The sequence below is a fragment of the Bactrocera oleae genome, chromosome 2 (genome assembly GCF_042242935.1).
Source record: "Bactrocera oleae isolate idBacOlea1 chromosome 2, idBacOlea1, whole genome shotgun sequence".
In the NCBI taxonomy this organism is placed as follows: domain Eukaryota; kingdom Metazoa; phylum Arthropoda; class Insecta; order Diptera; family Tephritidae; genus Bactrocera; species Bactrocera oleae.
The window spans coordinates 70404945-70421132 of record NC_091536.1 but is presented as its reverse complement, the minus strand read 5'-3'; the positions used below and the strand labels follow the sequence as shown (position 1 = coordinate 70421132).

Genomic DNA, 16188 nt, shown 5'->3' with positions numbered 1-16188 from the left:
CTTCTTCAAAATATCACTATTTTTCGCATCAAAGGTGCTCCAAACTATGTGATTGACATATGTAATGTTAATGTGATACAAAGCGTCGTTAAACATGTGCCAAAGTACAACGCAAATCTGATAATGAGACTCCACAATGAAAAGACAGCAAGGCCAAACATTAAACTCATCGTTTTTCAAAATATCGAAAATCAAGTAAGGCCAGTTTAATGTGTAGGATACGTTTCCTCGAAGTAGAGAAGAAAGGAGAAGATTGATAGAAAATTGGTTAGGTATTAAAACCAAAATAAAAACAATATAAACGAATATACTTACAAAACAAATATAATTCTACGTCAGTCAGATCATTCAGTCTATTTTGTGTTTCTAATTTTCTACCTTTTTGTCAAGAAAGCGTTTAATGTAGTTTGTGTTTTCCTTTTGCATTCCATTCGAAGTTGTTGATAAGTAGATAAAATATATGGTATATAACACCCCATTTTCAATAAATTGGTGCATAATTTCAGCTAGAGTGGTAAAACTCCTTTTGACAAACGCAATGGAAAGTTTCTTTGCTCTTCTTCTAAATCGCTACTGTCAATATTTTTGTTTTCATCTTCCTCAACTAAGACTGTTTTAGGCTGGTTTGTTTTGCTAATTCCACTATTTCATCCATATCGACAGAGTGTCTAATGTCTTGGCTCTTACTTAAATGTCCTGTCATAATACTTTTAAATATCTTTCTGTTATCTCATTACTAGAAAGGTTTTTGTTTTCTACATCATTCATGGTATTGTAGTTTTTCCAAAATTCTCTGAAATTGCTTCTCATCTACATCTACTTTTATTTTTTCAAACATCTGTTTTCGTGTTAGCCGCAAGTAATAAGCCTTAAAATTTTATATAACGCTTTTTCGCAGATGCACAATTTCGGTGATCACCGATTTGAAATAAAAGAGCACTCAACCGTAACAGCGTTAAGCGAGGTCTTACTGTACTGGTAGTACAGAGAATCTAGATGGGGAGTAGCAAGACTGCAGTTAATGTCTTTCGATCCGAACCACGGATTAAAAATTTTGAGCTTTTGGTCATTTATACCAACCTTCATTAAAATTAAGCATTTTAATGTTAATCCAAGTGTATAGTGATAGAAAACTTAATATTTCGCTTCCAACTACTTGAATTGAAAAAGTCATTTTAAATTGCAAAACTCATAGATTTGTAGGACATTTTCATTCAATGAAAGTTACAATTTATGAAACGAGATATTTTTTCAAGTAGTTGGAAGCAAGATATGAATTTTTCTATCTGATAAGAAGAAAAAGATAGAAAACTCTAAGGCAGGACTTTGCCATTACAATTAAGAGCTGCGTAAAAACACGTCAAGTGGACCTCCCATTTTCCACTTGATCATCGAATTTGAATGTGAGTATTTTTTCATAAATCAGTCACCATGAACAAGTAATCCCTCACTCAGTTTTTTTACACTCTCGCAACCTGTTGCTACAGAGTGTAATAGTTTTATTCACCTAACGGTTGTTTGTATCACCTAAAACTAATCGAGTTAGATATAGGGTTATATAGGTATATATAAATGATCAGGATGAAGAGACGAGTTTATATCCGGGTGACTGTCCTCTGTGCAAGCTGTAACTTGAGTAAAAATTGAGATATCTTTATGAAACTTGGTAGACATGTTTCTTGGTACCGTGAGACGGTTGGTATTGCAGATGGGCATCAAACGAGTATACCATTTGACTTTTCGAGAGTATAAAATGTTCGGTTACATCCGAACTTAGCCCTTCCTTACTTGTTTCATATTGTTAATAAACTTTTAAGGTAACTAATGAAAATTTTAATGACTTAAATTAAAAAAAAATGTTCAGTATTTTGCAATAAACATTAAAGTAAGGTAATCCGCAAAAAAAAAATGACTGATCGCAATTAGATTAAGCAAACAAAATTTTATGACGGGCGGTCAGCGCTGCCGCGCGTACATACTGCGTTTACATGGGGACTCTTTTGACCCTCATTATCGGCAAATTCTCTTTTGGTGTCGCTCTGTGCAACTCGAATCGAGTTTTTCTGTCGTTCCTTTTTATAAAATTTTCGCAAAGGTTTGTGCGGTTCGGCAACGCGACACTTAGAGTGTGTTGCATATTTCACTTGTATGTTGGGATGATGGTCTCACATTTTGCTTGCAATGAATTACCATGACTGTGGTAAAACAATATGCAACTTAATGCTTTCAGAGAAATAATAAAGACGGGAATTCCTTAATCCACCAGAATGTATTGAATACCCGCTACTAATATTTCAAGGCCAAATTTATAACTGGAATTTCCTATTCTTTAAGTATTAAAAACCTTTATTTTTTTCTATTCATTATAAAACATCCTTGAATTATTTCAATTCTTTTTTTAAATAAAATGATATTCGAACTAAATCCTTTGCGGTTAAAAGAAATAAATATGATAGCATCTTAATATTTTATGTCCCAGTGTCTATGTGAACAACAAAGGATTATCTCGAGCCATTCATGATTTTAAAGAATTTATTGGGAATTATATGTGCAATTCATGTGAACGGACTATTTATTCAGGCCGAAAACCTGAAATTCTTGGTGAATTATCGGTGAATAAATATCCTGAAGCCTGAGAAGTCAAATGATGTGATTGAAGATGACGAAGAAAAAGATCCTACTTTCCATTGCAAACCGGTAGATAACCAATTAAAAATTGATAAGGTTAATAAATTTTTAACGGAAATTGGTTAACCTCCAATCAAAATGAAGAGAGTCTCAAGTGATAAAGAATGTCAAAAAGTTTTAACAAATGTTGTGTATAAATTTACGGATAATATCAACAATATAAATAGTAAAATTGATCCAAAAGAGCTTTTACTTAATAACCTTAAATCTGCTTTCAATGGTAAAACTACTAGAGCTGATAAAATTCCGGTTTTGACTACGCTTCCTACAGATTGGTCGATTAAAATGATAAGGAGAGAGTTTAAAGTTTCCAAACGAATGGTGACAACTGGAAAAAAATACGTATAAATAACAATATTCATAATATAACAATCGTCATGAAATAACAATATTTTTAATCAAAATATTAAGTAGTATTCCTTATTTATATTTACTAAGTAACTCTAAAGATAAGTCATTGACACGCAGTAGCGCGCTATACCGGTAGCTCTGACCGCCCGTCATAAATTTTTTTTTGCTTAATCTAATCGCGATCAATCAAATTTTTTTGCAGATTTCGTTACTTTAATGTTTATTGCCAAATACTGAAAAAATTTTTTTTAATGTTTTGAGAAAATTTTCATCAATATGAAAAAAAAAAATTTAATTCATACATATTTTCTCAAAGTACAAGTATTAAACTTTCTGAAAATTTCATTAAAAAATCACCAATAGTTTTCTAATTATTAATTTTTTAAAAAAAATTCAATTAAAAAAAATTGTTGTTAAAACTAAAATTTAAAAAAACTGAGTGAGGGATTCCTTGTTCATGGTGACTGATTTATGAAAAATACTCACATTCAAATTGGATGATCAAGTGGAAAATGGGAGGTCCACTTGACGTGTTTTTACTCAGCTGATACTTTGAGAGACTTTCTAAGAGATGACTAAGGACCTATTTTTCTGAGTATCAACCCTATTACATATATACGGTAAGTACAGATATAGACTAACGCTATATTATTTCGGCTCTGTTTACCGGTTCGATGTACTTTTCTTATCACTTTTTTCGAATAAAAGAAATATTTCTGTTATTGTTTATAATAGTCATATATGTATATACTTATGTATTGAAGTATTGGTACTTGATTTGATTTATAATAGGTTAAGATTCTCAAACGGATTGTTTTTAAAAGCTTGGTTTTTATTGTGCTCATACACATATAAAAGCTCATGATTTATAACAAATTGCAAGTAATTATCTTAGTATATAAATAAATAAGAATTGTCGCAATATATAGTACATAAAAAACAAAACAAGTTTTGTCTAAAAATATCACGAAAAATGTGGATAGAAATTAATTTAACTATTTTGAGCCAAGTTTTTAGAAATAAAACGGATCTTATTTAATTACACCAGAAATAATTCACCGTGAACATTGCAACTAAATCAGATGAAGTCCAGTGGAAATTCAAACGCATGCAGAGACGCACAGCAAAGGCTAGCATAATAAGATACCACATTAACATTTTATATTTTTAGTGTGCAACCTTCGCCTCATAAATTGTTGGGGTCCAATTTATAATTTTCACATTGCATATGCGCATCTTTTTGTAACCAAGAAATCATCCTTAGCGTATTACAATTGAATGCAAATTACGAAATTTTACTAAAGCTCATTAATGATTATACAGCAAGAGGAATAAGTTAGAATAAAAGTGACAGCTGACCTTCGAAGGATTTCATTTTATTTGCAATAAAAGAGAGGAAAATTACACGGACTTGGCTAAATGGGATTAGCAAAGCAGAACTTTAAATTTAAAAGTAATAAAATTCATGAGTTACCAACATTTCAGCCAAAGCTTTTAAACGAAAACTAGTGAAAAATTCTTACGTATTCAAGACGTACCGTATTCTGTCGAATATTGACACTGACGACCAAGGATTTGAATTCAGGAATGCAAATGAAACACAATACTTAACTATTTTGATTTATTGATACTGTTTTTTTTTTAATTTATTTCTAACATCCAGGCCGCACGAACTTAATACTTTCTAATATGCTTTGATTGTAGTAAAATGTTAATAAATACGTAAGGAGAAAATATAATTTGTCAAACATCCATTTTTTGGTTTTCAAACATAGTGAATGATTGACAAAACCGCCGCTAGTGCAAGACTAACCATTGAGATGCCTAAGGAAGCCGCACCGCCACCACCAGGACTTTTGGTAGTGGTTGTCGTTGTACCGGGCGATGCCGTTGCGGCAGGCGATGTAGTGGTGGTACTTGTAGTAGTAGTTTCATTGTCCAACTGAAAATGGAATTGTAATATATTTAGGACCGCAATTACACTTTGTTAATGGATTAATTTACAGCAATATTCAGTTTGGCTTGCAGCTCTTCACAACGCGCTTTCTGAGTATTCACAGGTATCGCTATGCGGCAGATCGTGGAGAGCAGGCAAAGTCTATCACAACCCTCTTTCATTTTCGGATCGGCAGTAGTCATTTTATACGTCCAAAACTAGGATGGAAGCGACGGAAAAGAGAATATTTAATATTGCGTATGAAAATGTTATTAAAATATACGTTTTGTACCTTTCTAAGAATGTCTGGGTTCTCAGCCATTTCATCAAGCAAAGTATTGATGCCCGCTGGGCTTAGATTTTCCGTAAACTCAGCGGAGAACTCATATTCTTTAAACCATTTTGGTGTTTGACTGTCACCATTAGCGTTGGCTTCTGTTAAATTGAAGATCCATGTTTCGTGATCTACAACTTGCTTAATTAAAAAAATATACATTTTTTTTATTAACACGTATGCGTCTTAACGTCGTATAACTACTTTACCATGCTTTTCGCTTCCACATAATATAGGCGGTAATTCGGATTTTTATCCGAATATGTCGTTAGTGCGCCACCATTCCAAGCAACACCAATCGCGTGACCTACCCGATTATACCCCATACGGACCAACAACTACCATCCCCTGAGGGAATATGCCCCAGTATATGTAGATATTCGCCTGCCTTTTCAGCGGCTAACAAGGTATCATGAAGCCATTGCAGTTGTGGTATCTTATTCGTGCCCTCGTAGTATAACCACCAGTTTGAGGTGTAACAATCGTTGTTATTCAACGCAATCACACGAAAACCGGCTTTTGGTGAAACTGTGTAGTAACCACCCTTTAGAATGGTTTCTTTTGTATCGGCTGGCAACCAAGTAGACCATTGTTCATATAATTGTTCATAAAGCCAACGGGTATTGATATTCTCCGGCACATCGTCTGGACTGAAACTAGGTTTAAACGTTACAATTACTTTACTATTGATTGGAAATATTCACGTTGCAACTTACAGATTCATTGGATGTGGTTCATGGTTGCCAATACAGGGATATACTGGTACACCGGGGAAAACCTCAGCTAAGCGATTGCTGAATTTCCACAAACTGTCATTATTCTTCGCAACAGAAGTACCCCAAACCATATGATCAACAACATCACCGGTTTGATAAATGTAATCGAATTCAGTGTGTGTATTCTTGATATGATTCAATGCATCGTCAATCATATGCCAAGGTGCATCGCAACCACGGTAATCGCCCCAATAACCCGCCGCCTTGTCACTCGTTGTATTGCCGACGTGGCGCTGACAACATTGTGGCTCATCGCACTCGGCCAAAGCACCAGGTACATACAGCGGATCATAGTGAATGTCAGTTAAATGCAAGATTTTCAATTCATCGCCATTCTTGGCGGGTAAATCCGATTTCGGGGCCGTAACAGCCGCGCCATCGCCATCAATTGTGAGCGTCCAATTATAATCGGCATTTTGCACATTACAGAAATTGAATTGCATAAATAACGAACAAAATGTATTAGAATCGATCCTCGTATTCTTGACTATGTAGATAACACTTGCAAGATTAAAATCAATCAGGTTTTCACACACTTCTGGAGTTTGTAATTTCAGCCTATTACATGCGTCCAAAGTAATGCCTTTCAGCTTCTCATCAGCTTCCGGACCATCTTCCTCTCGAACCGAACGCGCGATAACATTAACCGTTGCACGACAGGTGGTGCAAGCAACAAATTGATCAGCTAAAGACAATTGATCCAGCTCTTTGGTGAAAAGGTCCTTTTTACTGTGCGCATTTGCCAGCTGTGCACTGATTTGCCGTAGTGCTGCTGTTTCCACTCCAGTCTTGAGGTATTTTATGTATTCATCCGATAACTTTTGTGCAATCTCATCTAAAAGTAAAATAAAATTTGAATTTACAGCTTATCGAAAAGCATGTTTTTATATGCGTGTGAATTTGAGAACTTTTTTTATTGTTTTAATTTTATAATTGCTTTGTTTCTGAATGCTGATCAGTCATTATCGGTAAAACGTGCGCATTGTTAAACACTCACACATACTCGTATATGGTATACATTTTTGAATGATTATTAAAGACCGAAAGTACTTTGAGCTTTCCGTCACGTGTTGTAAGCCACGGTTCCGTACGATTTTAGCCAACTTACTTAACAAAAAAAAATTAACTTAAAGAGCTCATATTAAATTTAATTATTAAATGTTTAAATTTAATACAAAAAAAAACAAGTATTCAAATAAAAGTGCTCATATTGCAATTAAATTTTTAATAAAAATTTTAAATTTAGTTTAATTTACTTCTTGAATGTTTAAATTTAACAATGGAATAAAAAAATGTTTTATAACAATTCAATTTATTGCCGAATAGTCACCAACTCGAAATGGCAGAGAGCACAATGTCGTTAGAGGCGAGTTCCGGTGGCACTCCTGGAATAAGCACCGCCGCACAAACAGCAAGGAAAGCTACTGGTAAAAGCCGCCACATTTTCACTTCAATATTGAATACCTCTCAATTACACGTTTGACCACAACTAATCAACAAATCGCTGCAATTACCGAATTTATTTTAAATTTTCCAAAAGAAGTAAGCTTATTTTATAGCCTATATACAAGTAGTATACGTTGAACTTGTTATCGCTGAGCTAATCTAATACATTTATTAAAACGTTTTACTTTTTTCGCTTATAAAGGATCTATGGATGTTATCAATTAAAAAATATTCTCTATATGTTATTATTGTATTAGCTCTGTCATACACGAGTTTTACGCCTGGCACATTGATTAGCTTTTATTAGGTGTCGCTGAATCTGAGAAGTTGGGTACATGCCGAACAATCAGGTGTAGAAGTGTTCACGTGTTACTCAAGGGGAGAGTAGGGTTAATTCGTGAAAAAAATGCCTGTTTTTTTGTTTAATAAGCAGCAGTTATACTAGAGCGTTTCGAAAAAAAAGTTTAATTGTGGTGCCCCGCTTAACTCGTAAAATCAAAATTAGATCGTTAGATAATCGCTTTGCTCAAGTAATGCTGGGAGGTTTTTCGAAATTTAAACTTTTTACTTTTTAGGTACACTTTGAACTAACAAACGCGATATTTTGCGAAAAAATCGGTGAATTTGTTATTAAAAAATTAAGTATATTAAAAAATTAACAAATTAAAAAAGCAAAACAGCGTTACCTCGGAAATTATGTATAGAAATAGTTTTCCAAATACAAAACGTGAATTGTGAGGAAAACGGCTTAAAGTTTTGAAATCTGATCCGATCATAAAATGTCCATAACTTCCACAACTTTGCTAGGAGCGAAATTTATATACGACATTCTTGAAGTAGTATGCATTCATTTAAAACAAAAAAGCTTGTAAAAAATTTAGAATCTTAATACCCTATTAATATTTACAAATTTAATACTCCAAAGCATGAGTATTAATATTAATCTTACGCTATACCAGCTATTAGCTAAAGATATTCAAAGAGCCGCTACTAATTTTAATTGAATTTAAAGCGTTATTCAATTCAACCTTAAGCATAATTATAACGCAGCTCTACAAAAAAATTGTATTTTGTTGCCCTGGATATGTTAGCAAATTTTGATGTTTCCAAATTACGGATTTATGCACAAAAGTATTGAATGAGTTCTTGTTTTTATGATGGATGCATATATACTTGTAATTCTTTGAACAATTACCGGCTTGTTAGTGATAACATTTATTTTTCCAGTCGTGCGCACCTATCGTGATCCCCACCCTTAGGCTCCTTACCAAATATGATATATGCGAAAACTAGCATTATGTTGCGAGAGCAAATGGTTTATGTGGAAGGTTTTAAGGTTTTACAAAGGTTTACAAAATGTCCTGTTTTACTCAATGAAAATCTTGGTTTCGTTTCAAAAGTATGTAATTCACAATGTAATTCACACGCCCTCAGAAAATATGATGTACCAAATTTCTAGAAAACGGTACACTCTACTCGTGGAAGTGAATGGGAAGATGAAACATCTATACCATTTGCCATATTTTCTCAAAACAAACTGAGTGGTTGAATAAATGATCAAGTTAAAAAATTTCTAGAAAATTTTCCTCTCGGTGTTACAAACTTCGTGGCAAACTTAGTATACCCTGCTCAGGTTGTAATGAAGATTTAAAAATAAACGAGAGCAAATTTTAAAATATCATTAATAGTTTCATAAATTGTGAGCACAAATATATATATCCAAAATCGAGTATATATCTACGGTTAAAAAAAACACTGTAGACCAGTGTAACTTCATACAGTTACTTATAATTAAATTAAGTTTACACACAAAGTTATATATTCAGTTGGTAAGATAAAGCTATTTTGCAGTTTTTTGAGTTTTATTCATTAATATTCAAGCAATTTCATTTCAAACTTTATATAGTGAAATCGTTCCGAACATGATCTAAGAATGAGTCACTTTGATCGCTTAAATTTGTACTTTTTGTGCAATTGGCGCTGGACATTGTAACGTCCGATAAAGTGCTTATTGTTGGTGTCTCAGGGCGTGAATTCTGACTACTAACTCTGCTGTATGCGGACGACGTTGCAGAGCGACCGCGTGTCGGACGCTGATGTCGCTCATGTAAACTTCGCTTATTATAAGCTAAATAAGCCTTTAATTTCTCAATGCGTGTGGTTTCGTGCGCTAATTTCTCATCCAGATGTGCATCGATTCGCAACATGCCTTTAAGTTTCTTTTGCGCAGCTTTGATCTGAAGCGGCAAGCAATTGACGTAGTAATGCGCGTTTAAAGAATCCTGCATGATTTGAAATTGAACGATTTTTTGAAACCGACGAAATGCATTTACCGTCGACTCAAAATATACGGCCATAGATTTGGTCATATTGGCGTCGATTGTCCTGGCTACGTAGGGTGCCTTGCAAATATGGCATAGCCCCGTTGGCGTGCAGGACTGACAGAAGACGTGACCGCAGTTCGAAAAATAGAATTTGCTTGAATTTTCCGCAGTCTTTGACCAAAAACATTTATTGCAAAAAAATATAAACATGTTGACAATTAATGATGTTTTCTCCACTTTGTGTTAGAAACAACTAAGTGGAATAAATCGTCCGCCATAGGAAATGAAACAATACCCGTTATTAATAAAGTTGCCACAAGGAGATGGATTTTACTTACTATTATTGGTGCTGCAATAGTTAAATATTATTATTTTTATTTTTAAAGAACAACAAGCTTTACAAGGCGGTGGTAATTCCTAACATACTTGTAAAATTTCACTACATATTCAAACAATTTTTTTTTTAATGGAAAACTGTTGTAACATTCATCATGCAAATTTTTGAATGCAAAAGAATGAGACTTACCAATTTCCATCAATAATGGCAGAAGCGTTTTAATATGCGTGTTAAAATTTATGTTATAGTATTTTATTTTGTTTTATATATTCAAAAGGCTTTCATTAAGAAGGTAAGTTCTTGACACCCGGATGTTTCAATAAAATTTGTTTACTCATTTGAACTTTTAAATAATGGATGTTGAGTATATGAAAATTGTTGTACTTAATCATATGCTTTGTAATAATTGATATCTATGTATATATAAAAAGTATTTAAATTAATGTCCGGCAACTCCACCAAACAGGCAGAAGCAAAAAAAAACGCAAATATCATAACAAAACAACCTATTCAATTACTTCACTAATGATATCATCGGAATGCTAGGATCTAAACAAGTTATTCTTAAATCCTTTGGTAATAAAAAACCTGTTAGAATATCATATGGCATTGTTGACAGTCAATTTGGCGACATCGTATTGGGTTTCCTTAAAGATGCGAATGACGCTATTTGCTATTTACACTTTGCTAAAAGTGAAGACAAGGAAAATATAACAAACAATTATGAGTCGCTCCTGCAGAAACGTTGGCCAAATGCTCTGCTCTTGGAAGACTTGAGTCAAGCGCGAGTTCTGGCGAATAGAATATTTAGTGAAGAAGAAATGATTCTCAATGTTGTCGTATCTGGTACTCCGTTTCAAGAGGCTGTGTGGAATGAATTGTTAAAAATACCCTCTGGTCAGACATGTACATATGGAGATATCGCTAACCGAATTGGAAACCCTAATGCAGTGCGAGCAGTAGGTACAGCTGTTGGTAGTAATGAAATATCTATAGTAATACCTTGTCATCGTGTGGTGTCAAAGAATGGTGATATTAAATATGGAGGTGGAAAAACACGCAAAATTCGTTTGCTGAAGTATGAATACGAAAAATCACTAAGTGGAAACTAAATTGAGGTAATCTTGTACTTGTTCGAGAACATGTTTACCAATAAAGTATTAAAAGTATAAATAATTACATGAAATGTGTTAATGTAAATAGTATTACAATTATCTTCAAGCCCTTCATTGAAACAAAAACATGTTTTATTAATTTGAAATATTTTATTCAATGTAAATATTTTTATTTGGATATTTTTATGGGGTTTAATTCCAGATTAGTATACGCACATATTTACCTCTTAATGTGGAGTATATATTTTTATGTTTGCAAATGTTATAGTCCATATACATATGTTTTTGTCTTATCATATATTTATTATTGTATGTCCAATTATATATAAGCCGAGAATATATATTGGATTCATAAACCAAATTTTCGATAATTCAAATAACTTTTAAAACACAAATGGAACAGAGCTACATACATTCTAATGCATGTATGTAAATGCTAATTTCAAGTTCATATATTTAACCAACGCTAAATGTATCGCTATAACGCGTTAGTCATTGTGTAATGAAATCCAGTTTTTTTTTATTATTTTCATGTTTATTTTTATGTGATTAAGTATTATTAAAAACTAGCCTGAGACTAAATAACTATTCAGTAGCTCTGTTACAAATCGTTGGAAAATAAAAACTACAAAATAATAAAAAATATCAATGTATTTATGAACATAAGCGTATGAATCATATGAATCACAAAATCTGTTTCATTAAAGCCTTTTAATAATACTCTAAATGAGCATTTTGAAATACTTTGCAACAATATTTAATTTCTTTCACTTGGACAACGTTAACAAAAATTGTACAAGCCTCTGTGTCGCTAAACCGCACAGTTAACCTTGCCAACGATTCATAACAGTGACCGAACAAACATGAGGCAAATTATAAAACCAAACTAGCACTTTAATGACTTCATTTATGCTCATTAATCAGTTCTAACGTTAACACCGCCAAATACGTGAACGCTTACAATTTATGGTAACGTTCAACATCGATCGTGCGAAAGCTCGCTTTACATGTGCACATTTCGTCCTTTGTTAACTGTACTAAGCAAGCACGACATACCAGATGCCCACATGTAATAATTTCATATGAGAAATGTTCCGTTTTACAACTTATACATGTGACTGGTGGCTTCGTTTCTGCGGGCGTACATGTATAGCGTGTGACATTTTTTAATGCTTCTTGAATGGCTTGATCGATGCCTGTTGGAATTGTGGTGGAAGATGCTGTCGATAAGGCTGATGAAGCTGCCATTGAAAATGGCATTGACTTTGAGGAAAGTGACAACGGAGTACTGGATGTGGTGTGTGTTGTTGTAGAGGTAAGGGATGTTTCCAGCCGATATGTAGCGTTATCAGTAAGTCTGGCTCGTTTTGGCGGCGGTATTGATGATGATGTAGCTGTTGCGGAAGCTTGTGAAGAAGACTTGTAAAATGCCGCCGATAATGATGAGTAAGTACCGATACTGGAATTGTGACGTTGGCAAAAGCTTGCAAACTGTGAGGCATGTCGATTTTTGCTGCGTCGAACAAAGGAACTCCCTAGTGAACGTGGTACTGTTTTAAAGTGCTCGGAATTTTCCATAAGGAACTTTTCTATGCGTGCCTTCAGGGCGAGGTTGAGAATTGCTTTGCGTTGTGAGGTAAATTCAAGGCCAGTAAAAGGATCCGATGGCAGACGGCCCCATTTAGACTCCACTTCAGAATGCTTATCTATTGTGGATTGGTCCACGATTTTACCTGAGGGAAGTACAGTAGGAAAAATCTGAAAGGAAAATAAAAAATATGACATTAAAAACTCATAGCAAAAGATTATAATACCAACCATTAGCTCCCAGGTGATCTCATCCAGAAACTCTTCTGGTATTTTCAATGTTGAGTATTCATTTAATTCTGGTATGCTACGTGTTGGTGAGCGACGATTCCTGTCTTGTGGCGTTTGAAAACCATGCGGGTTGACTATCTCACTCCAGATTGTTTTAACAAGTTCACGATCGGCTTTCTCCAATGATCGTGAAGGCAAACCCCATACTTCGATTTTTCGCAGCACTGGTGGACATCGCTTCGTAGCACAAATTATTATTTTTAAACTACTGGCGTTGGCGAGTAATCGGTGCGCTGTCTTAAAGAAAAATGCCTTTTTGCTTTGAGCTTGAGTAGCTGCACTTTCCGCATTACTACGCGAATTATAATCACTTTGATAGCAAAACGTTACAGAATCGACGCCCTCAGCAAGGTCACGAGCATAAGCAACACGTTCCCAAATACCCTCGAACTTGCCATGTAGCTCAAAAGCGGTCGAACGTAGAGCACCATTGCTATTCCATAACTTGATTACCTTCACTTCAACAGCTTTGGGGAAGTCGAAAACAATCTCCACAGGCGGTTTAGAAACAGCATACGCCAAGAAGCCCCGTGTAAGTTGTTCTGCATCGTCTGCAATCAAATTGTTTGCAGAAAAACCATCTTCACATAGAGCTTCGCATTCTACGGAAGGCTTTAGTTTGGAATTCAGGAAATTAATTAAGCTCATTTAGCTTTTCTTCTGATCACACCAGCACTTTGCTTTACCAACCACTTTTTTAGGTAATTAGTCTTACATACATATGTTAAAAAATGGCGTCGAATATTGCCGTCACTTTGGTATTCGCGTCACGAATTATGCTTGCTCGACCTCACCCTTGTTTTTTGCTTATTCTGTTAATTCGTGCACAAAAATACTCTACAATATCCGCAAAATTAATAAATAAACGCAAATAAACAGAAATATTTAGTAACAAGGAAATAGTGTTAAGAATTTACTGTTCCACACACCGCACCATTCCTTCAATTTATGTTAAAATTTGTTAGTTATTCTGTTATCTTCGCTTGTCAGGTGCTATTTTGACAGATGACTAGTTTATCTCTGAAACTCAGCAGTTTTGCTGAATGACAATATGGAACCTGTAATAAAGGGTGTACACGAAATATAAATACCTGCCAGTCAATTATATTGAATATCGACTTCATTTTCTTGGTTTATGGCAAGAATTTCTATTTATATTTATACAAGTTTTGCATTTTTCTTTCTTTTTTTCAGTTTTTTCACAAAAGTCGACAAAAGAAAAATGAAGAAAAAACAAACTAAAATTTTAATCGGTTTCGTAAAAAACGATATTGTACATCAACAGCAAAAAAAACGTAAAGTTTTGTTTATATATACTTCATGTATCTTTCTTTTGATAGAATAAAAGGACATTAAACGCAACGCTAGAGAAATCAAAGTAACTAATTTCAATCAATTCCTAATTATTTTCCAAACAATATTTGCTAAATTTCAACGGAAAAATTTTAGTATTTTTTAATTTCTATTTAAAAAAAAATCGGTAAACGGCTTACGAAAAACCGAACTCCTTTTTTAAAAATGGAAGATATAAAACTTAATACATCCATGAAAGATAAGTCTAAACACATTCAGACACCTGGATCAAAATTGGTTGTAAAACTGAATATTCCGACAGAATTTTGTGATAAAGACGAGGAAAGTATAGTGCAATCCCAACAAGATGGAGATTTGCAAGTTTCAAAGGAATCTTTACTGGAGCAAATAAAAATCGTACAAGAGGAACTTGAACGTCGTAAGCAACACACACAACGTATTGCGGAACTTAATCGGGCTGTAGAAGAGTGGAAGGCAGATTTTGCAAGAGCTCTGGAAAAAATACAAGATACATTTGCATTCGTTAAATAAAACAAGATTACATAAATACATACAAAGTTACACACATTTTCAGAATTAACAAGATGTTTATTTCCTAATGCGGTTAGCGAAAATTAAAACTTTTAAAATTAAATACCTAAGAATTGCTTTACGTCATTTAGTATTTATGGGGGCGTATCGGTTTTTCAGGATCAAACAAACGCGGATCTTGCATAAAGTCCATTTCCTTGTGGTACGTCGGCATCATAGCGCAATTTTGTGCACGAATAATTGCTTTCTCTACTTGTTCTTGTTTTTGTTTACACAAGCCAGTAATATGCCGACCATATATACGACCTGTGTAAGGTGACTGGAACTGGGATAGTAGTTTAACATTTTTATAATCTGGAACTATATTGTGTTTGCAAAGAATGCATATACGGCGCTCTTTTTCGAATGGGTTAGGTATATCAATGGGTTCATCTTTATTTTCCACAGGTGCACTAAAATTTCGCCGAGTTATTGAACTGTTTAAAAGTGGGGTTACGGCCGTCCGGTGGTTGACAGCAACTGCAATTAATATCAATGAAAACTATTCTTTTACACAAGTGTTTAATTGTTATTTACCACTTCTTATAGCAATTCTAGCAAATTGTAACATTTTTTGGCTTTGCTAAAGCACTTTATTCATAAATATCTGTATTACGCGAACTGTGTGGTGTGGGCTGAATTTTAATTTAATAAATCAGCTGTTTGTTTAGGCTTACCAGATCTATCCTTTAAGATTTATTTTTTTCGTAATAACCATTTGAGCAGAGAACGTATATTATGGCACTATATTATAATATACGTTCTCTGATTTGAGTTTTTGTTTCTGTCCACATTAAAAATGTAAAATTTGACGATGAGATGGCGCTGTACATTTTCATTTTTATGCTCTTTATCAGAGAACGTAAATGATTAATTATTAATTTACGTTCTCTGCTATTATATGTTTATTTTATTATGAATTCTGGGGTTTTTACCGGTAATACAGATTTTTAATTCAGAAATTGAAAACATAAGTCTAAATAGGTATGCGCAACGATTTTTCATTTAGGAATATTCGTTGGTGTATTTTCCTTTTTCGAAATTATATTTTCCGATGTTCCCTCATTTGGAATTACAAATTAGTACTCAAAAAGATTTCATTTAACATTTGCTCCTTCT

At 33.8% G+C, this 16188-nt stretch overlaps 5 protein-coding genes and 1 long non-coding RNA gene across 6 annotated transcripts; 2 read left to right on the top strand and 4 right to left on the bottom strand.

Annotated features, from left to right (window-relative positions):
- Nucleotides 1-4441: 4441 nt before the first annotated feature.
- On the bottom strand, nucleotides 4442-7655 carry LOC106623825 (sphingomyelin phosphodiesterase). Its single transcript, XM_036368144.2, is given in 7 exon segments — nucleotides 4442-4981; nucleotides 5044-5193; nucleotides 5268-5450; nucleotides 5519-5631; nucleotides 5634-5965; nucleotides 6026-6920; nucleotides 7420-7655. Coding segments are annotated over 7 exon segments (1959 nt in total). The 5' UTR covers nucleotides 7529-7655; the 3' UTR covers nucleotides 4442-4804.
- Nucleotides 7656-9372: 1717 nt separating this feature from the next.
- On the bottom strand, nucleotides 9373-10141 carry LOC138855745 (RING finger protein nenya-like). The gene has a single exon (XM_070105589.1). The coding sequence runs from the start codon at nucleotides 10063-10065 to the stop codon at nucleotides 9430-9432; it is 636 nt and encodes a 211-aa protein (XP_069961690.1). The 5' UTR covers nucleotides 10066-10141; the 3' UTR covers nucleotides 9373-9429.
- Nucleotides 10142-10633: 492 nt separating this feature from the next.
- agt (O-6-alkylguanine-DNA alkyltransferase) lies at nucleotides 10634-12034 on the top strand. Its single transcript, XM_014243446.3, has one exon. The coding sequence runs from the start codon at nucleotides 10732-10734 to the stop codon at nucleotides 11302-11304; it is 573 nt and encodes a 190-aa protein (XP_014098921.1). The 5' UTR covers nucleotides 10634-10731; the 3' UTR covers nucleotides 11305-12034.
- Nucleotides 12035-12180: 146 nt separating this feature from the next.
- Nucleotides 12181-14182, bottom strand: LOC106623827 (RING finger protein 37). The gene is made up of 2 exons (XM_036368173.2): nucleotides 13126-14182; nucleotides 12181-13065 (listed from the first exon to the last, which is right to left on the bottom strand). Exons 1-2 carry the CDS (start codon nucleotides 13831-13833, stop codon nucleotides 12265-12267), a joined length of 1509 nt encoding a protein of 502 aa, XP_036224066.1. The 5' UTR covers nucleotides 13834-14182; the 3' UTR covers nucleotides 12181-12264.
- A 148-nt stretch (nucleotides 14183-14330) lies between these two features.
- LOC138855744 (uncharacterized) lies at nucleotides 14331-15151 on the top strand. The gene is made up of 2 exons (XR_011394819.1): nucleotides 14331-14563; nucleotides 14635-15151. It is a non-coding gene; the product is annotated as an uncharacterized lncRNA (long non-coding RNA).
- Nucleotides 15063-15767, bottom strand: mRpS18C (mitochondrial ribosomal protein S18C). The gene is made up of 2 exons (XM_014243448.3): nucleotides 15607-15767; nucleotides 15063-15549 (listed from the first exon to the last, which is right to left on the bottom strand). Exons 1-2 carry the CDS (start codon nucleotides 15638-15640, stop codon nucleotides 15158-15160), a joined length of 426 nt encoding a protein of 141 aa, XP_014098923.2. The 5' UTR covers nucleotides 15641-15767; the 3' UTR covers nucleotides 15063-15157.
- Nucleotides 15768-16188: the final 421 nt, after the last annotated feature.